This window comes from Manduca sexta, chromosome 16 (assembly GCF_014839805.1).
Source record: "Manduca sexta isolate Smith_Timp_Sample1 chromosome 16, JHU_Msex_v1.0, whole genome shotgun sequence".
NCBI classification, from domain to species: Eukaryota; Metazoa; Arthropoda; class Insecta; order Lepidoptera; family Sphingidae; genus Manduca; species Manduca sexta.
This window is the reverse complement of record NC_051130.1, coordinates 10,534,215-10,558,881: the sequence shown is the minus strand read 5'-3', so window position 1 is coordinate 10,558,881 and position 24,667 is coordinate 10,534,215. Positions and strand designations below refer to the sequence as shown.

At 34.5% G+C, this 24,667-nt stretch overlaps 2 protein-coding genes across 2 annotated transcripts in view; one reads left to right on the top strand and one right to left on the bottom strand.

Moving 5' to 3' along the window:
• LOC115449111 (synaptic vesicle glycoprotein 2B) overlaps positions 1 to 21,836 on the bottom strand; it is a 31,034-nt gene extending 9,198 nt beyond the window's left edge. The window contains exons 1-5 of the mRNA XM_030176823.2: positions 21,627 to 21,836; positions 11,055 to 11,282; positions 8,629 to 8,791; positions 7,273 to 7,454; positions 3,739 to 3,926 (exon numbers count right to left, since the gene is read on the bottom strand). Of these exons, the coding sequence (XP_030032683.1) occupies positions 3,739 to 3,926; positions 7,273 to 7,454; positions 8,629 to 8,791; positions 11,055 to 11,282; positions 21,627 to 21,663 (798 nt within the window). The 5' untranslated portion in view covers positions 21,664 to 21,836. The remainder of the gene's footprint in view (positions 1 to 3,738; positions 3,927 to 7,272; positions 7,455 to 8,628; positions 8,792 to 11,054; positions 11,283 to 21,626) is intronic.
• Positions 13,541 to 14,849, top strand: LOC115449112. Its single transcript, XM_030176824.2, has one exon. It carries the CDS (start codon positions 13,896 to 13,898, stop codon positions 14,733 to 14,735), a length of 840 nt encoding a protein of 279 aa, XP_030032684.1. The 5' UTR covers positions 13,541 to 13,895; the 3' UTR covers positions 14,736 to 14,849.
• Positions 21,837 to 24,667: the final 2,831 nt, after the last annotated feature.

Below are 24,667 nucleotides of genomic sequence, written 5' to 3'. Positions count from 1 at the left end.
CATACCCAACTGCTTCAATAAGGTTACATGATAATAATCATCGTAATGGTCATCTGCCACATGAAATCTGCTGAACAGATCTTCCCTGAAGATTTCCACTCAGACCTATCAAAAGCGGCTTGATAATGGCTTGCTTAAAATATCATAATGCTTCGGAATAATAATGAATTTAGATGACTATAATAATCATCATAATTGTCATCAGACACATGAAGTCTACTACTGAACACGCCTCTTGTAAAGATTTCCACTCAAAGCTGTCAAAAAGTGGCTTAGGATATCATAACGCTTAAAAATGACAATGAAGATGAAAATATATTACGTAGAAATAATTGCTGTCTACAATTTGATGTACCTACCTATATCACTACATAGTATAAAACAAAGTCGCTTTCTCTGTCCCTATGTCCCTTTGTATGCTTAAATCTTTAAAACTACGCAACGGATTTCGATGCGCTTTTTTTTAATAGATAGAGTGATTCAAGAGGAAGGTTTATATGTAAAATATCATCCATTAAATAGTGGAGAAATACTGTTATTTTGTTATGTTATACCCGTGCGAAGCCAGAGCGGGCCGCTATGTTTTTATATACAACGTTCACAGTTTTTCTGTAGTGTATTTACTATCAGCATTGCACCCGTGCGAAGCCGGGGCGAGTCGCTAGTTATTAATAAGCAGTTGATCTACCAATATGCCAAATTTCATCCAAATACATACAGCGGTTTCTGTATTTATTTTATACTCCGTCGGTATGAAAATATTTTTCTGGGATAAAAAGTAGCCTATGTACTCTCCAGGGTCTCAAACTATCTTCATATTACATTTCATCAAAATTGGTTCACTGGTTCAGATATGATAGCGTGACACAGAGTGACATGTAATTACTTTCGCATTTATAAGTATGAAAGTACTTATTTAAGTTTCCTGCGCCACTTCTTGATGTTATGTCATGATCTCTTCAGTCATGTCGGATTGTTGTCTCACCGGACTATAAGAGTGAAGGAACAGAGAGTGGCCCTGCGTATTGCGCACACACTTGTGCACTATCATATCTGCCGCGTACTTGGCTGATTGGCTGCCGTAGTAGAAATTTAGCTAGGAGGAATTCATGGACATACGTCGAGATATCTTAACAAATCCTTCATCTTACAACTAAGTAAATGATTTCAGTTCCAGAAGAACCTCGAAAGGTCCCCGAGCAACATCTAATCATTGTAATAAAATTATAACGATATTCCTGACGAGATGTTCTGTATTTCCCACATATAATAATATCGACACTAATATTAAATTGATAAGCTCTCTGTTCGAAATTAAGCTTTACATACCCATGTTTATTGAAAACAATAGAAAGCAATAATAATTGTTTGGTGGCAAACAATTTTGATATTCATAAAATATAATAGGGAACAATTTGCGATAATAAACAATGGTTTGAAAGGCAATAATGGTATCATTTTGGTAGGTATTGTATGTTGGTGGCTAGATTTGGTCGGAGCAGAGATGTTCTCGGGATGAAAGTACTCATGGATGTTAGTGTTTTAAATAATAATAATGTAAAATTTTAGAATCAGAATAGTAGTTTCAGAGGAGCACGATCAAATAAAAAAATCAGCGTAGTTTTTTAACTAATTGCTTGGTCATAATTACAAGGTCCTGTGTTATATTTTTTGTAACAATTAAATTATATATATTATATAATTCTACGTCTTTTTAGTAAAAAATTACAATAATCCAAAAACTTAAACTAAAATAAGTAACCATAATTTATTGTCTTCTAATATTTAGCAACATAAGAAGTTCTCTATAAGAATTTCGAGGGTATGTGAAGTCTACCAATCTACATTAGGCCAGCGTGGTGAACTAAGGCCTTAGAACTCTCAGTAGTACAGGAGGCCCGTACTCAGCAATAGGCCAGTATATAATACAAGACTAAAATCGTTATTTTACTTTGCTTCAATTTCGAGCTAATAGAACATCATCTACAAACTTTTATGTGGCCCATTTTCATTCAAATTAACTATTTAAAAATATATAACAAGTTTTATGAATTATTAAACTCCTTAAACATACCTTCTGCAAACGGAACTAATGGAGAAATAAACACGGCAAATTAAAAATACGTTTTAATTTCATACAAACACTTTAAACGCTCAAGTATCAAAGAAACGAGCAAAATATTTTCAATGATATTGAAAAAAAACTAAGGGAAACGGTGAAAATGAATAAATTATGGAAATAAAACAAATATTAAGTAAAAGCAACTTATAGTCACAATATTGCTGTTGAATATTTGATATCGCATCTAGTTTATTGCTGAGCAATTGTTTACTCGAACGAAACAATTGGCTAGAGGGAATTCATTACTTTTTAACACGTATACTTTGAGTGTTTTTGACACGTATTCTTGTATTTATATAACATAAAAATATATTATTATTGTTGACAAGTTATTGTGTTTCTTTTCACGAATGCTTTTTGAAGACAAAAGGATTTCTAGAATGATTTATTCATATCGAAAAGCAGTACAAAACTTTGGAACTGGGAGCCTTTTAATAAAGCGGTAGAAAAACTTCATGACTTCAATATATTATTAACTATGTGTTGCTCTCGGCTTTACCCGCGTAAAAATGCATTTCTGCCTCAAAAATAGAAATAGACAGCAGAAGTAGACATTGCGGTGGTACCTACCCAGGCGGACTCTCACATATGAGAGACCTACCACCAGTAAATTACATATTTTTATAACAATATTTTTAAAATATTGCCTACCGAAAATACAAATTCCTATTTCAAAGCCGGCGTAAACATCCCATTTCCACTCAGAAACTTTTTATGGTTGATTAAATTAGTTTTATTACGTTTTTGACTGTTATTAAAATATACCAGTAAAAATAATAAGCCATTCAGAATGATATTTATATTTTATTGAAGGTTTCTAGCGTTCATTTGGCGGTTAATAAAACAACGAATACTTTCTAGTTATTAGCTTTCACTCGGTCTTACATGTGTTAGGGTCCGTTAATCATGACCTACTCGATTTTTATATAAGGAAAAAAATTACATCATAAACATAGAAGGTAAATCCGCTCTGACTTAGTCTAATTTTACCAAAGTTAAAATATTTTTTACATAACATCTAATTACAGCTAATACGTCTTTGAGAATGTATGTTAGTCTCCGAACAAAAAGGTCCAAACTTTTATTGGATATGAATCCTCCTAGCCGAATTTTCGGCCATGGTAGCAAATCTCAACGGAGATCAGCCAAATACGCAGGAGATGTTATAGTGCACAAGTGTGTGCGCAAAACACAGGTGCACTCTCTGTTCCTTCACTGTCATAGTTCGGTGAGACGGCAATCCGACATGATCGGAGAGGAATCAGGCGCAGGACCAACGGCTTTACGTGCTTTCCGAGGAACGGTGATATTATACCGCAAACTTCCTGAATTTGAGCTAATGTTTTTAAGAGGGAAAATCCTAGTCACAATTATTTTGGCCCGACCAGGAATTCGAATCCGGGATCTCAGTCGTACTCGTACCGTGTACAACTTCGCCACCGAGACGGTCAAAATACTTCTATTATCAGTTTAATAAACAAACTATGCAAGTCGCCGGAGTCCGATGGATGAGGGCGGACCAGAACTCGGTCCCTGTGGCGCTCAATGGGGGAGGCCTATGTCCAACAATGGACGATTCCCAGCTGAAATTATGAAACAAACCATTCAATACTTACAGGGTAGGTCTCGGCGGGTTTGCCTGTATTTGTCCTGTACATATGTACTAATATGTCCCTCGCTTCATCATATTTCTTCTGCGTGATCAAATATTTGGGACTTTCTGGTATAAATAAGGTGTAGAGGAGACAAGCTGATAGCGACCATAGTGACATTAGGTAAAGGTAGAAATTCCATGTGTTGAGTTCTGAAATATTGGTAATTATATTTATGATGATAAACGACAAGACAGTAACTAAGCCGACGTGATTGAAGTCGTATTGCGTTATTCAATGGAAAAAATATTTTCTACAACGTTTTTTTCCATTAAATTGTTTGAATAAATATTTTGATGCCATAAAAAATTATGTATATTTTAACGTGCAAAAGACATTATTTTATCAACCAATAAATAATTATACCACGTGAAAGAGCCTACAACGTACATTGTAAATTCCAATACAGATTTAAGGGGACGAAATATTACTTCATAGTCCAACTGCATCCTCACTTCGCTGGTATTTCTACCCCATTTATGATAGGAGCGAACCTATCGCTTTATCGGATATAAATTCCAATTGGCACAATAGACGCCCACGACCCGAACTTAAGTTCCTCCTTTTATTAGGAAAACTAAAATAGATATTTTTGATACGAAATATACAGAACCGAAAATGAAAATCTATGGAAACAATCTGGAAGTACATTCTTTTGATAAAAAAATAATGATAAGACAGTGACTCGACATTGATCCCATTAATTCATCTATTCCTTACATTTACTTGGTTTAGGCCCGTAATGTGGTGTTAAGTAGCCTTGAGTTAGATAAGTATCCGTGATAATAAAATAATAATAATTTTAATGTCTGAGTATTGAGGTAACAAACTTAAAAAAAGGAGAAAATACACTTCGTAGTGATAACCTTCCTTTTTATTGCCTTAGTAGACAAACGAGCGAGCGGTCGCCTGATGTTAAACAGTATCCGCCGCTCATGGACTAAAGCAATGCCAGAGACCCAGCCAAGCCATTGCCTACCGAGTTGCCTCCTTTCTGAAGTCTATTAATAATATACGCGTTACTCTAAAAGGTCAAGCAGAAGCAACTAAAGCATCCATGATTCATCGAATCTCAAAATGTTGAGTAGAGGCAATAAATATCGTCGTCGAGTTTTTTGGTCCCAAAACATGATAGAACTCCAGTATGTGCCGTAATCTTTATCAAACCTCAATACCAATTCTAGGAAAACCAGATGTTTTCGAATCAGTAACCACAACATTTTAGCAGTTCAATTTAGATACCAGTTGGAGATTGAATCCAGCGAACTTTGTATGCCTCTAAAGATTTGTTGCCTCAAAATATTTTAATCCATGAATCTTTTAAAAAAAAATATTGCTTTTGCTCGCGGCTTTTCCTGCGTGACGGCTTTTTCCGGGATAAAAATCCTGATATATATTTTCCGGGGATATAAGGATAGTTTAGAAGACATTTAGATTTAAAATGTTTAGGTACATATTATGATTTGATATAATGCAACGCATTATTTTATGAGCCTTAATGTACATTATACCAACCAGGTTTCTAGGCTGGTTATATTCCCGATTATGCCTTTAAAATGTGATATTACTAGCTTTTGCTCGCGGCTTCGCCCGCGTGAAGGGGTTTTCCGGGATAAAAATTCTACTATATATTTTCCCGGGATAGAAAGTAGCCTATAACCCTCCCAGGGTCTTAAACTATTGCCATACCAAATTTCATAAAAATTCGTTTAGTAGATTTTGAGAAATCGATAACATACAGACGGACGGAAAAGGAGACATTGTTTTATAATATGTATAAATAGATAAGGCAATTTGAAATGTTCTTTTTTATCGCGTCTATTAAGTAAACAGAACTATTTGTATCAACAGCTTCAATTTATTCAATTGATCCAAACTTTTCATATTTACCATTGTAATTAAAAAGCCATCAACATAGCATATTAATATGTTTGTGATGTTCCCAGAACTAGTATTAGTTTGTAGTTTGGCTGTATTGAAGAAATTGCTCGCCGACAACGTTACACTGAATATAATATAGAAAACATTTCAAGTTTGTCTTAAGATTGAAAATTAAGATTAACCTGGGGTAACAAGCGTAGCGTTCCTTGATAGTTGCTAGAATTATGCTAGGACATAAATATTAATGGGTTGTAATAGAACTATTTTAAGGGTTTCATCGGGATTTTTTGTGTTAATATTTTTTCTCGACGTTTCGAAGACCTTGAAACCTTCATGGTCACGTGGAAAACTGAGGTGTTGGTCGTCCGAAAAGTCAAGGTTACATATCTTGCTATATTTTACAAATATACAATATTTTTAATTGTTTTGGCTATTGTATTGTTTGCTATGGAGAGAAGTGGACATTTAATATTTCGAACTCCTCCCTATCTTTCTATTTGATTAATTTCGTTGCGGGATAATGACATATTAGTTTTCCATGAGACTCGCCGAGCTTCACTGCTCGGTGTCATAAAATGCGTGCCACTGCTGATCCTAGCTTACAGGAGTTGTAGTGGTGGGTGTGAGGGCGGGAAAGTCTCGTTTATTGTATTGTCTTGAAGTCAGGCAGCCGGTCTTTTGGGTTCGGATTTTATTAAATGATGAAGAACAGGACCCTAGGCTTCTGCAAGCTTCCAACCATACTTTCTATTGAAATTCGGATGATTTTTAATTTTAATATCGTGGCAAATCATTCTAGATGGGAATCGGTGTTCTTTGGCAAGGATTCGTATATTATGGAGTCACAGATAATGATTGGAGCCTCCTTTAGTGTTCAGCGACTGCAGACTTTGCAGAGAGTCGCTGTTTTACGACAACTAATGTTCTTTTACGCGGGTCTAAACTATAACTTAATCATTAAACTATTGGATGTAAATTGGTTGCCGATACAACGAGACTTTAGCGAATGATCCACTATTGTGACCTTTCCACCATGTGAGCCTAGTCACTATTTAATCAATTATTTATGCACAACGTAGGGAGATTTGCATTTGCTTACTAAGGGAAAATCCTAAATCATACCCACGGAAACACGCAGCCTTTCCTTATGCATCGAAGGTAGATTAGGTTACTAGTTAGTTCTAAAAGGTTATGTTTCATCATGAACTCAGCCAAGCGATGCTGCTTACCATTTCTACGAGCTTACCTTTTAATCATAAAATCTGTGACCGTAATACTACCTGTCGCTCCTACATTAGCACGCAAAATGCATTAGTGGTTATGTGCTTTTCTTGTGAAAGCAAAAACTCATACAATACATGCAGTATCCTCCGAATTCTTTCAAAGATAGTTTTTTTTTTAATACCTTAATAGGCAAACGAGCAAGTGGTCGGTCTGATGGTTAGCAGTATCCTTCGCCCATGGACTTTGCAATGCCAGAGGCACAGTAAGCCCCATTTAAAGAAGGTCAAGTCATAGCATTCGAGGAACACCGATGCAGGGAGTTTATTCCAAAGTTTGCACGTTCGCGGTAAGAAGGAGCGATCAAAACGCACCAAATCGTCGATCAAATCTTACCAAATCTTCCTTCGAAGATGGTTAACTTCCAGTCCTGCATCAGTATCGCCCAAGACATCCCGGGAATCACGATCTGTGCCGATCCCGCGAACGAGGACTGGCACAGTATCACTCTATCTCTTATTTCATGGTAACAGAACTCTGATGTTAACGTCACCACTGCGCTGAAGGATGTCGCGAATCTGGAAGGAAGAAACATAGAAGGAGAGTTAGTAAATTTGGTAGCTATAGATAGATTTATAATATTAATATCAGCCCTGTATTATAACTTGCTCACTGCTGAGCACGGTCCTCCTCTACTACTGAGTCCCTCTCAGTTAGTAGTTAGTAGTAGTTACGCCTTAGTCCACCACGCTGACCTAGTGCGGATTGGTAGACTTCACACACCTTCGAAATTCCTATAGAGAACTTCTCAGATGTGCAGGTTTCCTCACGATGTTTTCCTTCACCGTTAAAGCGAACAATAAATTCACAAAGAATACACAAACGATTTTAGATAAGTCAGAGGTTGGGATTTGAACCTGCAGACATTCGTCTTAGCAGTCCGTTCCACACCCAACTAGGCTATCGCCGCTTAGATAAATTTAACTGTAGTTAAAAAGCAGAATCGATGACGTAGTTATATCGTGTATGACTCCTCTCTGAGGTCCCTGGTTCGAAGCCCGGATCGGGCAAAGTGATACTGGTTTTTTCTTCTCATTATTAGCCCGGAGTCTGTATGCCTGATATTGCGATAGATTCGCCCTCTATCACATGGAGCTGAGCACACTTTAAATGGGTACCCTGGTTGCGAGTTGCAACCGCCTACCCCTTCAGGAATAAAGACGTAATGTGTGTTGGCGTGAGGTTGTTTCAAAGGAACAGGCCACAGACGCTTTCACTTTGTTACCAGAGGCTCCGGACTGCTATGAAACTGACATTTGCTGAAGTTGCTAAAGTAATTGTTTGTTTCAAGGCGGGTATTGTAGTGTTTGTACATAAATTATAATTTGATACTATTAAGAGTCTACATTTGGTACACGAGTTGACTACCTTCATACCCACAGCAATAAAATACGTGTATTACAAAATGTTTTAATAAACACTATTTTTATTGAGCAGTTGATAAATAATAGCCAAAATGATATTCAAAATTCACTATCTTATATGAGGTGAAAAATTTGTTCTGACAAGCCAAATATGGGCGTAAGCCAGTAAAGAGTAGGTACGACATAATTTTAGCTATTTTTAATGGGTCATCTCATTCACAGAAATTATTTCTACTACATTGCACCATCAGATCCAATGCAGTAAATCTAGCTTTAACAAAACCGTCAATGTAACGCTGCAAGTATCGTCTAATACCCCCATACTCACAAAATTCCCTCAAAGAATTTAGCTGTTATGAGCACCTCGAATGTCTGGCTGGACCCAGCTATGAACAAAAACAGGAACATGCCGCCATATCCAAATACCACGAAGATCTTCCTTCCGAAGGTGTCTGTTAGGAATCCAGCGATCACTGTTGAGAACAGCATACCTGGAAAGAAAAAATAATCAATAACCAAAAATACCCATCCTTCTATCCATATTTATCTCCGAATTTAGAAAGAGATGCAACCAGGGTGCGGACTTTTCGCCATGCGTGTTCCGATCCATGGATTTATGGGGGCGAACCTAACACTATGTCTGGCACAAATTCCAAACTCCAGGCTGAACTCAGCAGAAAAATTTAATATCTCTGTCCGATACGGGATTCAAACCGAGGACCTCAGGGTGGCACCTCTTACTGCGCATGCAATATAAACGATGCTACCGAGGCAGTCCAAAAGACGTTGAAGAAACAATATTCACATCTAGAAAAGACTGTGTAGATGCTATTAATTTGTGCCTAGAGTTTACACTGATGACAATATCCTCAGGTCCCTCTGGAGATTAAGGATCCAGTTCCAGTCAAATACTATTGGAAAAAATTACTGTTACCTGACTTTAGAATTCGGGACCTCCCCTATAATACTTCTATGCTAATCTACAAAATAATTTGTATTTATCCTTCTATTAACTAACAGATTCGAAATCGAGATAAATGTTTCTGCCATTTCCAACAGCATCTCACAATCAGATACCCATTAAGTAATATTAAATACGCATAATTACTTAATGGAGACAATAAATTAACTTTTCTCGGAAGTCCGCATTTTGGATTTAGCGAAATGACTGGGTCCTTAAAAGTGGCAATTTTACCCTCCATTTTAGTAGTTAAATTACGTAAGGCGATTGGACGGGGCTTTGCACGGTCCCATTTAATATTCTAGTTAAAGATTTAACGTGCCTCATATTAATAAAAATTGCAGCTTTTATTTAAGGTTTTAGCTCTGTGAATATTTAGAAGTCTTAAGTAGTAAATATTTTACGTGTATAGTTAATGTTGGGCCATTCATTGCGACTTTGAAATATGAATTTCTTAATTTAAGTTTTTCGTTTTATTACTCAACTACGTTTTGTTTGTGTCACCGCCCTCCTGCTTTTTTCTGGGAGAAGGATTTCCCCGAGATAAAAAGTAGCCTATAACACTCAGTAGTAATGGCTTTGTATTTGTAAAAGAAAATCTAAATCAGTTTATTAGTTTCTGTGATTAACCCGTTCAAACAAACTCTTTAGCTTCATATATTCGTATAAATTAGATTTACACGCGACTTCGCGTGGAGATATTTCCCGGAATAAGTCTTACTATATAATTTAAAAGAACAAATATAATGAAATCATGACTTGATCCATCTATATGTCAAATAATAGTCAAATTACTTATCAATTATATTGTAAACTAGTTGACCCGACAGAGGTTGCCCCGTCTTAACTATGAATTTGCAGCGCGTATTCTGTCAATCGCTGACAGTATTTCAAACAATTGACAGTTGTATAAAATTAATGTTTTCGTAAAGTTTTCTTAATTTATGTAATTTTTCGCGCAATTTTTTTGATTTTTTCCTTCATAAGAACCTTCTCCTGACAATAATTAATACAACAAAAAAAAGAATTAGCGAAATTGTTCCTCCCGTTCACGCGTGATGCGATGACCAAGGGAAATAGAGATTAATTTTTTATATATATAGATACACAAAAACAAAACATACACGCGTGCAGCAAAAGGACTCCACTACACCTGATGCTAAAGATTTACGAGTCATTAGGTTGGTATTTACAGCATTATACAAAGCATCTAGCTACTCAGATTGTTTTTTTTTTATTCTCCATAGCAGGAATATGCTGGCTCGACTATTGCAATGTTGTATTGATATTATGCTAGCATATTGCATATTGCGGTTGCTTTTTCAGAGACTCCAAATATCCATTTAGTTTACTAAAACTACAGGTGATTAAGCGATGGACTTCACTTAACATTACTGCTTCCTTCAGCGACAAATGTTAAAAAATAATGGATATAATAGGCAGACAGATTTAATATCTCAACTGACTCAGGCATATCAAGTGTAATTATTGACAATTAACGTAGTTTTAACCTCCTCTGATACGACTTATTAGGATTGTCAAAATTGTTGGTATTTATTTTTCAACTGTCGCATTTAAACAACTTAAATTTGTGTCAAAAAACTTTATTTTATACCGTTAAATGCTGAAGTAGGTATTGCTTAATTGATCCTAGGGAAAAAGATCATTAGACGAGTTGCTAACGTGTCCTCACCATTCATTTGCAAAAACTCTCACATACAACAGACACTTTCTAGAAAAATATGAATACAAAATTTAATAGAGATAATATATTAATACAACAAAATACTCACCCAAATAAGGCATAGCATTTAACAAGCCCTTTTGCACCAAGCTCATTTTGAGATCGCATTCAGCGCTCGGCAACAAGTAAGCAGTTGTATTGCTGACCGCAACTCCCGCTACGAATCCAACAAACGTAATCACAAGTAATTTCACGTGGAATAAGCCGAATTTGCATGCTTTATACGCCTCGTTTATCTCCTGCATCGCCACTGGCGTCTTCTGGACATGGCTCTTGTCTGTAAAAAAAGAACAATGGTATAATATATTGCCAATTTTATAGCAACTGAATTAGACCGGTTTTAGAAAATTTTGATGCGCAACAAAAATTTGCGAAGTACAAAGATTTCTTAGAGTTTGAATTCGTAGTTTTATTCATTGTCGTCATAGACAACATGGGAGCTGCAAGTTAACTCAAATTATCATAATGTAAATAATAATATGCCTGCCTCGGTGGCGTAGTTGTACTGCATGCGCGGTACGGCAGCGCTCTGAGGTCCTGGGTTCGAATCCCGGGTCGGGCAAAGTGATATTTGGGTTTTTCTGCTTAGTATCAGCCCGGAGTCTGGAATTTGTGCCCGATATGGCGATAGGCTCGCCCCCTATCACATCATGGGACGGTACACACTTGGCGAAAAGTGGGTGCCATGGTTGCGCCTCTGCATACCCCTACGGGGATAAAATGCGTGATGTTGTGTGTAAATAATAATATATAACACACGCACGCGCGCACGCACGTGTAAAACAAATCCTTATATAAGGTGTGCAAACCAGGCTGTCAGAGCATTCAATCATAAGCCGTGCGCCAGTGAATATTATCTAAGATATTTAGTATTCTCGTAATCATCTGTAACCATTTTTTTTTGTAAAATTATTTCTATCAAAATATACTATAATATTTTATATAATATAATATTTGGGTTATGTTTTAAGTAAAATTTAACGAACATCCTAACATTATGTAATACTAAATTAATTCACTGGCCAGTAGATTTAATTGACTCATTAACATAGAATAATGGTACTCAAACTCCTCGTAATATAAAGTTTGAGAACTTGGTAAATTCCATGCTTACATAAACTGAACTTGCAACTCCTATAAGCTAAAATGAACAGCTGTAATAATTTAAATGAGCATTGAATGTAGGTAATTAAAGATTTTTCCAACATAATATATATCTATACCTATATGATTTAATAAAATTTTATTTCGTATACATCCCATGTGTTAACAGAGGTAAAACAATTAATTCTTATGGGAAATAAAATAGATTAGCTATCTCTCAAACTAAAGCTTGTATATTAAGACAGATAAATATTATATTTATTTAGGTTACGGTCCATTAATTATATACCTATAATAAAATATCGAAGAGTTTCCGTATCTGAACATTAAATATTTCAATCCAAGACTTGATCTGTCTTTGTCTTCTAACTAAAGATATGCAAAGATTTATGTGCCTGAAACATCTGATTAGGATTTAAAAAACAATGTTTTTACATGGCTCCTCTCGCATGGACGTTTCTTTATAAAATATAAGTAATCAATTTATAATCACTATCCCTTATTTGCTGATCATATTTCTCTAAAAATTAAAATATTCATGGTGTCCATTAAAAATTTATATATATAGCATTTAAATTTATAAAATTTCCACAGATTTTACCTCATAATAATCATGAATATACAATCTTTTGCTATGTTTGGTATGAATGAAGATAAACACCCGAGAACTATTTACACAGCTTAGAACATTTACTTGTTACAGTTATCAAAAACTTCGGTACGACGAAGATTATATGAGTACACAATATAAATCATATTACTGATAACTCTGTGAACACAAGTCATATTATTTTCATTGCTTTAAATAAAGTTAATCCTATTTCCAAATATACATATATTTTTAGTAAATTAAATATTACAACGCATTGGCCATACAAGAAATTTCATATATTATATTGTTTCAAAATACATAAAATTACTGCCGTATTCACAAACAATACTATGAAGGCGCATGGTGCACTTGAACGGTGAGTAACGGTAATTTCATAGTGTTCTTTGCCTTTATTCAGCTTTGTTTATCTGACAGCCAACTGAAGTTAAGTTGTATCTCAAGATACAGGCTTTGTTTGCCTAGTTTAGGTACCCTAGAACATTGACGTATGTTCTACAGAAATGAACGTCCATATACACTAAGTATTTGTTCAAAATCTGAACTAAAATGGCGACCAAAACGTCACTGTTATAATCTATTTATTCACTTGTACAGCAAATTATTTTACTTATTTGACTAATATTTTTTATTCACATACAGGTTTTCACTTAGACTCGCGTTTTTATGTTATAAGCGCCACTCCGTACACAACCAAAAGCATCAATATTGACACCATGCTAAAATCAGTTTGAATGGATTACAGTTCAATTCTGTTGAACACAATGAATGTTCGAAACGCCAAATCTAGTACGTAGTACATATATATCGATGCTCTTGAAATTCTAGTTTTAAGGTTCTCATATTTTGATATACATTTATTTTAAGTAAAATTAAGTCTCTGTAAGTCTGTTTTTTAATAAACGATTTCCTTTTCATTTTCAATGTTAGCTCATCAAAGAGCTCCTATACCTACGCATTACAAAGGTTGGTATGACGTAAGCACTGAGAAACAAACTTATTATTACAGCATTGTTTCGTACTTAGCTAAGTATCGTTGGTAAATTTGGACATACGTTTATTAGTTTACAAACTCTTTGTACGTAACGTCAAAAATACGTTGTCAACTTCAAAACTGATGCAACGACTGCCAATAATCACGAAAGATAATAGTAGTGCTTACAAAAGATACAGACAATGGATATAAACTATACAGACCGTGACCTGAACGAGGAAACGACGCTCCAATTGAAACAAACATTGAACAGGTTGATAGAAACTTTGATCAAGCCCGAACACTTGAAGCGAGATCTGTTCTTTGCCGTTTTACTGTACGCGATGAAGCAAAGTGATTTTATATTGATCAAAAAACTCGGCAAACCTACTACAATACAGGACAATATTCTAGAGGAAAGAATACGCGATGACGTTTACGAAGCTATGTTTGTCTTGACTGAATTCGAAGCAACTGCTGTGAAACTCATCGCTTGCTTTTTACAAGATGTAGTTTTGACCATCGCTACTATACCGCAGATCAAAGAAGCCACATATTCCACGTGTTTTACAACAAACAGATACGTCTTAACATCAAATATTGGCATTCCAATGGACTTTGCAAATCTAAACGAGCTATTCTTTTGTTTCAAAGAGAAAATTGTGATGCCCCTCAAAAGTTCGATATTAAATCACCACAGATTCTCGAGCGGCAGCCTATCTGGTTTGCCAGATGACATATTACATCAAATACTTCTGAGTTTACCCTTAAGAGACGTCTTGAATTTGTCAGAGACTTGCAAAAGGATTTACAAGGTTACAATAGAGGAAAGTCTTTGGTGTAGACTTTATAGGCGGGACTATTCGAATGAATGTAAAAGTGGTGAAAAAAGTTGGCACGACATGTACAGAGATATATATGTTATGAAACAAGCCGAGAAATTCAAACTCGCGAGGAACGTAGGTGCGGAAACTTTTGAAGAATTTGGCGAGTTGGCGGATTACATAAGACGCGTGGATTCTCGATGGGAGGTTATTTTGTGAGATTTTTTATCTTTAAAAACGATTTTTTATATAATAAATTAGTATTTTGTTGTAATTATATGTCTGTGTAAAGATATTTTGTATTTCAATGGTCATTTCTCTCATTCAAGCAGACAAAGCCTCTTGCTCGAAGAGAACATTAAGCCCTCAATTAGACTGTCATTGAGCCAAACTTGTGGCTAGAATCGTTACGTTTTATTTGTTGTCCAAAGGCAATTACGATTAAGAACTTTATAAATTGTTCCATAATTTATCTTAAGCGCCATTAGAGCGATTAGAAACTTGGCATATCAGTAGCTATTTAGCTTATCGCTTTAGAAATCTCAGGTATCTGATTCAGTTATGCACTAAGACCGTTAAAGATGACTTTGCTTGGTTAATCGACTTATCTTAGACGGTGTTTCAGATAATTTTGGTGATATAAGCAAGGTGGGTAACATTTATTAGGTATTATGAAATTTAGGTTATTTCACAATGACTGATAAACTTAACTGACTGCCTCGGTGGCGTAGTTGTATTATGATACGATTGCAGTTCTAGATGTTTGATCCTGGGTCAGGCAAAGTGATTTTGAGTTTTTGTACTCGGTTTCAGCCCGGAGTTCAGTTAGGCAATAGACTCGCCCCCTATCACATCTTGGGACGGAATACACGGCGGACAGTAGGTGCACCAGTTGGACTTCTGCCTACCCCTTCGGGGATAAAAGGCATGATGTGCAATAAAACATTAATAGACAATTATAATTACCGAGCTAATTTAGATAATACTAAATTGAGAATTAATTATTAAAGGCATAGTAAATGATGGTGATTTTGTAATATATTTTGATAAGTACGAGTCGCTTAAGGACGTATTAATAACCCAATCTCACCTATGAATAAGACTTTGGGTAGAAATTTAAGGTATTGAACTATTTTATAAACGTATAGAAGAGGCGATAGCCTAGTTTGGTGTGGAACGGACTGCCGAAACGAATGTCCGCCGGTTCAAAACCCAAGGACACACATCTCTGACTCTTCTTATACTAGGTGTGTATTATTTGTGAATTATCGCTTGCTCTAACGGTGAAGGAAAATATTGTGAGGAAACCTGCATACCTGAGAAATTCTCTATGGGAATATTGAAAGTGTGTGAAGTCTACCAATCCGCACTAGGCCAGCGTGGCGTACTAAGGCTTAATCCCTATCAGAAGTAGAAGAGGCGCGGTGGGACAATATATAATACGGGGCTAATATTATTATTATTTACATTATAAACGAAATTTGAACTGTTATTTAATAACCCGCTATCAGCTGTGTCGGCGCCGTTTAATTGACAAATCTAAGCTGTCAAAAGTCATCGTAGATGTGACTTGAGATATAATTTGAGATGTTAATATCAAAGCGACGATATTAAGATGCTGATTGTAACTTGATAACGTGTCCGTTGATATCGCACTTGAGAATGATATTGAATATTTTTTAATACAGCCCTTAGACTTGGTGATAAAGTCACTTACTGATTTCTTATGTTTACGCAAATGTTAGACATTAAAATTAAACTACTTTTGGGATTTTATCGCGGTTTTTTAAAACTGCAAAGTCTTCGAAACGTCGCGAGAAAACTAAAATATAAAAAACCGCGATAAAATCCGAAAAGCAGTTTAATTTTAAAGTCACTTACTTTTATTTTATTAAGTAAACCGCCATATGTGAGCTTAGTTTTGTTTATCCTCTCCAAATTAAATTAATGTTTGGGGTAATTAAAACACTTATTCATTATCTATTCATTTTATAAAAAAGTCCCCTTTTCTGTCTGTCTGTATTCTGTATGTTATCGATTTTCTCAAAATTTACTGAACGGATGTTTAAGAAATGTGCTACGGGGATAGTACAAGACACTAGGGAGGTTATAGGCTAAATTTTATCCCATAAACTGCTTCACGCGGCTGAAGCCACGAGCAAAATCTAGTTTCCAATAACTCGTAAAATATCTTAATACATCAATTATTGTTCAGTATCCTAATAATAATAATAATATCGGCCCTGTATTATATACTTGCCCACTGCTGAGCACAGGCCTCCTCTACTACTGAGAGGGATTAGGCCTTAGTCCTCAATGCTGGTCTAGTGCGGATTGGTAGACTTCACACACCTTCGAAAGTCCTATAGAGAACTTCTCAGCTGTGCAGGTTTCCTCACGATGTTTTCCTTCACTGTTAAAGCGAACGATAAATTCACAAAGAATACACACATGATTTTTTAGAAAAGTCAGAGGTGTGTGCCCTTGGGATTTGAACCTACGGGCATTCGTCTTGGCAGACCGTTCCACACCCAACTAGGCTATTGCCGCTTCAATACGATAATAGCGTATCCTAATACGATAAGTATAATGTTTGTAGAATTATTTTTCTGAATCACTTGGTCAGGGATGGCGGACTAGCATGCATGGCAATGGCGGCACGCGACAAAATAATTCGGGCACGCCAATAATGATTGCAATAAACATAAATTAAATTTTCAATATTACTATTAATCGCAATTCACAGGACATATATATCTAGTTGGAACCTAGAACGATGCCAGAAAAAAGGGTGTCAATAACTAGGGATGGTACGGGACGTTGGATGGTTTTTGCGGAATTATTTTACAATTTTAAATTAATTAATCACAATATTATATTGTAGATTGTTCACGCAAACGAGGTTTCGGAAGGTGGAAGATTCAGCTGTTTGATATGCAGCTTGCCCCTCCCCCCGACCCTGGATGGTTTGATACAAGCGTATAATTATTTTTTTTCATAAATTATACCATTAAAAAACAAAGGTTTGAAATACCTTTACCCTAAAACGAAAAAAAACTAACGTAACGATTTCTAATTTATTTTCTTCACTTACATAGCAACAGTTATTATTCTGTCAACTGTCAGCATCAAAATTAATTAAATTATGATTAATAGAATATATTATATACAGTTTTTATATATTTACTACGATTTTATATGTATGTATTTGTAGTTCTTTTATATACCTAATTATATTAAGCTACATGTTTCAAAAACTATGCTACAGTCATATGTGGATAACGGTGTAGGTCATTCATTTGACTGTATTCAGCATTATATTTTATTGTTTTTTTTTTTTTTAAATGTATAACCGTTTGTTTTCACTAATAAATAAAAAAAAAAAACCTCCTGTAAAATACTCATCTTCCTCCAAAACTTCGTCATGGCCTACTTGATTTTCACGTGCAAACGAAATACGACCCATTAGTATACATTATAAAAGCCATTTCCCAGAATTTCGCATTCATAATAAAGTAAAAAGTATTTTAATGTTTCCTCGGCATTGCATTTGAGAAGGAAAGAGGTAACATTGTAATTTCCGACAGATCCCGGGAGCTTTGGGTGCTGCCGCAAATATTAATATTTAATCTGCCTTAAGAGGGACCATTGCGCGAGCACTGTGACTCTTCGTTCTATTATCATAATGTCGAATATTCTTTCTTATTTTAATGGAGTGCAGCAAATGTCTCTAATGGCTAGTGTCGACTTGCTACGAATTGAATTGCATTATTTTGTCTGATATTGCATGTATTTACCTATATAAAAAAAATTGTAAACCTGAAATCCACAAACCTCTAAAAATATAATTAAATATTTTGTTCTTTAACTTTATTCAAAGTACCTGGGTACCTTTTTTTAAACAAGGACCTCACGTCGGGGCATAGCTAAAGAAGTATTATATCCGTTCGGTTCGGGGTTCAATTGTATTTTTTACATTCGACATTCGTGTAGGTAAGTACTTATAAATTGCTTACATCGTAATTAGTAATTTTAATAATTCACACTAAAGAATCTTATGATCGGTGTAATGACTTATCATTTTAATCTCTTCCAGATAACTTCAAGGGTATTTAGCGTATTGTCTATGAATACTTTAGCAATAAACATAATGATTGCTTATGTTTACGTGAATCTTAGACATCGCAATAAAACTAGTTTTTAGATTTTATGCCAGTTTTTTTATATTTTATTATTCTTCAGACGTTTTTGTTTTTTTTTTTCAAAGTATGCTGCAACCTGACTAATTTTAAAAATCTTAATATAGTTATTTTGTGGTTATTTTTATTCAAGAAAACTCACGTGGATGAAGTCGCCAGTAAGATATAGTTTTATATACTTTTAATAACGCCAATATTATTGTAATACATGATTTTGATTTGCAAGACGTAAACTTGAAACCATCTAAACGGATTTCCACAAAATAAGGCACACTAATAGACCATGTCCTCGTTAAACTTAAATTAAAAATCCATAAGTTTTCCTTATATTAAACACGGAATACACTCTGTATAAACTTACTAAACAAATCTGGAAATAATAGATAGGTTTTTCTCGTGTAAAATCACAGGAGAAGTCGCGAGCAGAAGCTAGTTTTGAATAAAAAAATATATACAAATTCATATATGCTCTTCCGGTCATGCCATCTGCGAGTAAATGAGTCTCATTGCGCACCATTTCAAGACACGCGGTAAACATCATATCAAATAGCATGAGCAAACACTGATAACATGTCTGTTACGAGATAGTTAAACTTGTGGAATAATTTTACTAAATCATCATCTTCAAATCTTTCAAACATAATGCATATTTAAATTAGACGTTTCATAATAGATGTCCCAACCAACAATGCCAAGGTTAAGGCAAACTGTGTCAGTAGTCTACAAAAGTGTAATCTTCTGTTCTTCTAAATGTCTATATTTTAATTGATTTCAGTCTTCTTTGTTAATGTTCTCTCCACTACCTTCTCTCGTTGTGTACAAGAATGCCTTCGGCATTAAGTCCGCCTTTTATACTCTTTGTATATAAAGTGTAATAAATAAATAAATATATTTCACTTCAACATAGGTTTGGAACAAAATACTTAACACTTGGAAAAACTGATTTTGTTTTTGAACTGGCCGTCTTTCTGACACTAGCCGTATCCGAGTTATTAGAACCTGGGTAAATGGAAATTAAGGACCAACGTAAGTTGAACCTTATCTCGGAATCGAACCGTAAGGCCATACCCATGATCATTAGATTACTCAGTATTTTGAACTATGACAAATTTAAAAGGTTTAGAATGTTTACATCGCTCTTCTGGAAAGTTGTGTTTTTGCACTTATATTAGTATACAAAGGATCCGTCGGTATAATTATACTTCTTACTAATATTATAAATGCGAAAGTTTTGTAAAATATTTGGATGTTCGTTAGAAGTAAAGGCAAAAACAGCTGAACGGATTTGGATGAAATTTGGCACATGGATATGTACTATACCCTGAATGAATTCATAGGCTAATTTTTATCCCGGTAATTTGCTCCCAAAGCTTATAGTTTTTTTTTTTTTTAATAGACGGTGCTGGCATCGATGAATGACTCTATGAATAGCTCCAGTATTTTAAGGACTTTTGTAGGGTGAAAGACTGCATATGGACGAAACCACGAGCAACACCTAGTCCTAAAATATATCTCACAATTCCCATCTCAAAATCTAGATCATAAAAGCCTATTACACGTAGTAATACAATTTTACAGAATATATTAAGAGGCAATTTATTTTTAATAACACCTTTAAGAGCGCGGCCTGATAAGTCGTTCCAGTAAGCAGCTTTAGTGTCGTGAAGATTTTCAGCTTTCGGCACATTTGCCCGAAACGATACAAGACACCCTCTCAAGAATGCAATGCAATTCAGGCGGGATCGTTGTTTAATAATGCAAAAGTAATTTAGGGTGAAGTCGTCTCAAGTTTGAGCTAGAATAACAAGTTGGCATTTGAATTTGTCGACAAGAGGGGTCGGGAAATGAAGGGTCGCGGGTTCTATTTCCGTAACGAATGTATGGGAGATTTGCATTAATATTATTTCGGGCTGAATGTGGATAGTTTCTTTTGGACTTGAATAGAACAAATTCTTTCCGTAATTGTGTTAAGTTTTGCAAAAACTCTTTATTTAAATTTAGTAGATTCATAAGATTTATTGTACAAGTATAATAATTAAACTAAATAATAATTTCACGTATTTTCTGTTAACATTATTTACAAACAACCCTTTTCACCCTATTTATCAAAGAGCCCTAAGTTTTCGGCAAAATGGGACTTTCGGTCACAATTTTAACAACACGACACTAAGCCCGAATATCATTATGCGTTATTTAATCAGAACTTCTCGTTTCACATACTAATTCAGACTTAGCCGTGATAAAACTTAATATGGACTGTAAAGTTGTATGTTTTAGGATGAAAGTTGCTCACAGTAATCTTCTATTTAACATAATAGTACGAATGTTAAGATGGCAGACTAATATGGACTCGCAAATTGCTTTATTTAGTTAGGGATGTTTTGATGAAGTTATTTTTAAGGTTATAAAAGGATTTTTTAAAAAACATGAACTCCGTCGATAAATAGCGAAGATCTTAATATACTCGTAATTACAACAATCCATGATAGGAAAGACTATGCAATTTACATCCAAGCATTACAAACAGTTATAGTAATGACACACTTAATACAAATATAAAAAAATGCTTTAGATTACCGCTTTCAAACAAAATCTTCAGCTTTATAATTTAGAATAGGTTCGTATTCTTCTATGGATTCATATCGGTGACTCTGTTTTATGTTAAATCGACATTACACTAAATGTATGTATCAAAAATAATTAATGTTTATAACATTTTTTTAGGATTTGCGGACAACGCCCTACGTGACTATCAATATGACATAATTTCTCCAATTTATTTTCACTTCTGTCCTTTTCAATACTAAACAATATGCTACCACCACGCTAGTTTACTCAAGCAAACACTGGTTTATTTCAAATTCAATCTTAAATTATCCAAAAATAAAATCGAAATTCAGTTATAACTTACCCGCCTCCGCCAAAGCCGGTAAATTCACGTCACTCATTTTTTTAACTAATTACTGTCGCAAATATTTTTTCACAATCTAAACGCACTGGCATATCAGCTGTTAACACACTAACGGAATCTCACGACGGTGTTGTGACAAAATTAATTTATCTTTATACGGCCTTCGGGCGACCAGAATATGTTGTTCCCTAGTGTCTCGTAGATGCGTTTTGAATATGATAATGAAAGCGTGTCAATAAAGTTGTGTATTCGCATAACTGTGAAATTAAGGTTTAGTTTATTTTAATAATTATTATATAATTCAGTTTAATCATTTTAACCTTCTAATTTAAATTTCTTTCTAAAGTCCTGTAAGTCTTTTTTTTATATAATTTTAAGTTTCTATGTAAGTCTGATTTGTAATAAACTAATTTGAATTTCGTATTAAAAAATTTAATTAAGTATAATTTTTTTAACGCCTATTTGCAATGAACTGCAAATTGTGTCTAATAGTTAGAAAGGCCTATATGACCTACTGGGATGTAATTCAGTAAGCCATCGGTGCAATATTTGCAGTTTTGTCTTTATTGCTTCAGGAAATCTATGAAACGACTGACCCCATTCTGGGAATTCTTTCACTAAAAGGAAGGTACATTATCTCTAAGCTATATTTGAATTTTTATTCCTCCATTGTAATATATTAGTGGAAGAAAATCCTCGGACATTACTACAAGTAATAACATTTAGTTATTTTAGTTGTAGTATAACATATTTATTCAATGATACTTTAGAAATTATGTTTTTAATTTCAAATATAATTGTTCCCATTTTATTTTATTAGAGCATTGTATAAAGTAATAAATTTAGTAAGTATGGTAATTAAGTTTTAAGTGCAGAATTTATCTACTATTTACGAGCATTTGGTTGAATAACGACTACCAATTCCAATGATCTATAAACTATGGCCATACATATCTAAATTCGCCTACGAATACAAAGTATCTAAGTGAACTGGATAATCCAAGGCTTCCAGCATGCAAAACGACTTCACACGAGTAACGTAGCTGCCATAAATTCCAACATTAGTGTCATTTAGGTAGAATCACACATAAAATTTGTGACATATAAATTCCGCATGAAATCGGCCCCTTCGACTTTAAGAACTATTTCACTCAACGTTTACTATTTTACGATAAAATATTTTCCATCTCGCTCTAGCGGCTTTATTACGTCATACGAGGAAAACGGACAGATTTAACGGTACGTTTAATTATGGTATAGCGGAGGGGTCAAGTTATGTTGGTTGAGTTTTGGCCCATGTAAACTTGCGATAAAATATCAATGGAACAGTTTCCTCTCCTAATAAAGACGTTACGTAGCTAATTAGTAATAGCATATTATTGTTATGAAATCTTTTATAGTCCTACTTAGTCTGACGCGATACTAATACAATCCGATGGCTTATAGAAGGTTCTGTGGCATAGTTTTTGTACAAAGTCAGTTATATATCTCACATAATTCTATGCCTTTTTAGTTAAAACTTCCAATAACCCCGAAAGATTAATAAAGGGGGCCGTTTTAACTTACTCACTGTCAAAATAATGTGCAGCAAAAGATTAAGGTAGGTCATGAGCTGCTTATCACTTTCTTCCTTACGTTAAATCATTTAAGGTACCTTTTTAGGTAGAAGATTCCAGAGACCAAAATACATTCTTAATCCGTATTCTTGTCTTTAAAGCTTGTACTCGCCTTTGAAAATATGTGTAGATAAGGGTGGTGTTGGTTGTGTGTGGGAAGGGAACAGGAAAAGAGGAAGACAAAGCAAGAAATGGGAGGATAAACTAAAACTGAAAGCGGGTCCGAATTGGAGAAGGTTTGCTAGAGACTGAACACAATGGAAATGGTTGGAAGAGGTCATTGCCAAGAGGCACACTGAACTTAGATATCTTATAATTAAAGAAATAACACAAAAAAGAAAGCAGTTCAGGATATAGAGCTTATTATATTTATAGCTATAATAGTATTTAGTTATAGTTGTATGTTTTTGTTGTTCTTAATAGTCCCGCTAGTTCGATTTGGGTGTACCCTGTAATGGCTGGGTGTGTGTATTGTTGAATAAAGAAATAAATATTATATACTGTATATAAAACTTAATAACAGGATATCACAGTACCAAAATAAACTTTTCAATCGTCCTTGAAGTTAAAAGAAGTACACTTTATCCACGAAAAAATGGCAGTTTAGGCTTTCCGTTGACGTCGGTGAACTCTCATCTAATACAAATTCATTTTCAAAGGTCGGCGTACCATTTGTCTGGTGAATAACCTAAACATGAAATTTAACATTGACGAACAAAATTGGTGATTACTAAATTTAAAAAATAAAAAAAAAACTGAGATTTTAATAACGATATATTTATAGTTTTTGTTTTGGATTATTATCTTAGTTATCGATCTAGATGCTGTTTCACAACTCATATTTTCTGATACAATGAATTTCTGAATTTGAGTGTGACTAATTGCAGCAACTTTGAATCGATTTTAATGAGATTTTGCATGCTTGTAGATAACCACGTCCTTAATGAACATATTTATTTATTTTTATTATTATCTGAATAGTCTTTTTATTTAAGGTAAGAGGTTTTACGCAGGTGAAAGCGCGTCTGACGATCGGTTAAGCATAAGCAAAAGATAGAGTTGAAGGCAATCATTAGCTGCATTAAATCCTAATGTAATCCTATTTATAAACAACCTTAAAGTTCAATAATCTCTTAACCTCCAAAATTAACAATTCATAACGCAACGTTAACAATTATTAATTATAATTAAAATAGATTTTTTAAAGTTATTACACATAAATCTGTATATTCCCGCCCGTAACTTGCGCCGTGAGTGTATGGAACGGATACTCAAAGCCATTTGCTCGGGGGAGGAATTTATATGTTAAAAAATTGCTCCTTTGTAAAAAGTTTTCTATTTTTAAAATTATTTTTTCGGTTATTGTAATCATTATGTAGAAAAATTAGATTTCAGTAATGTTTATATAAAAATAAAACTATGTAA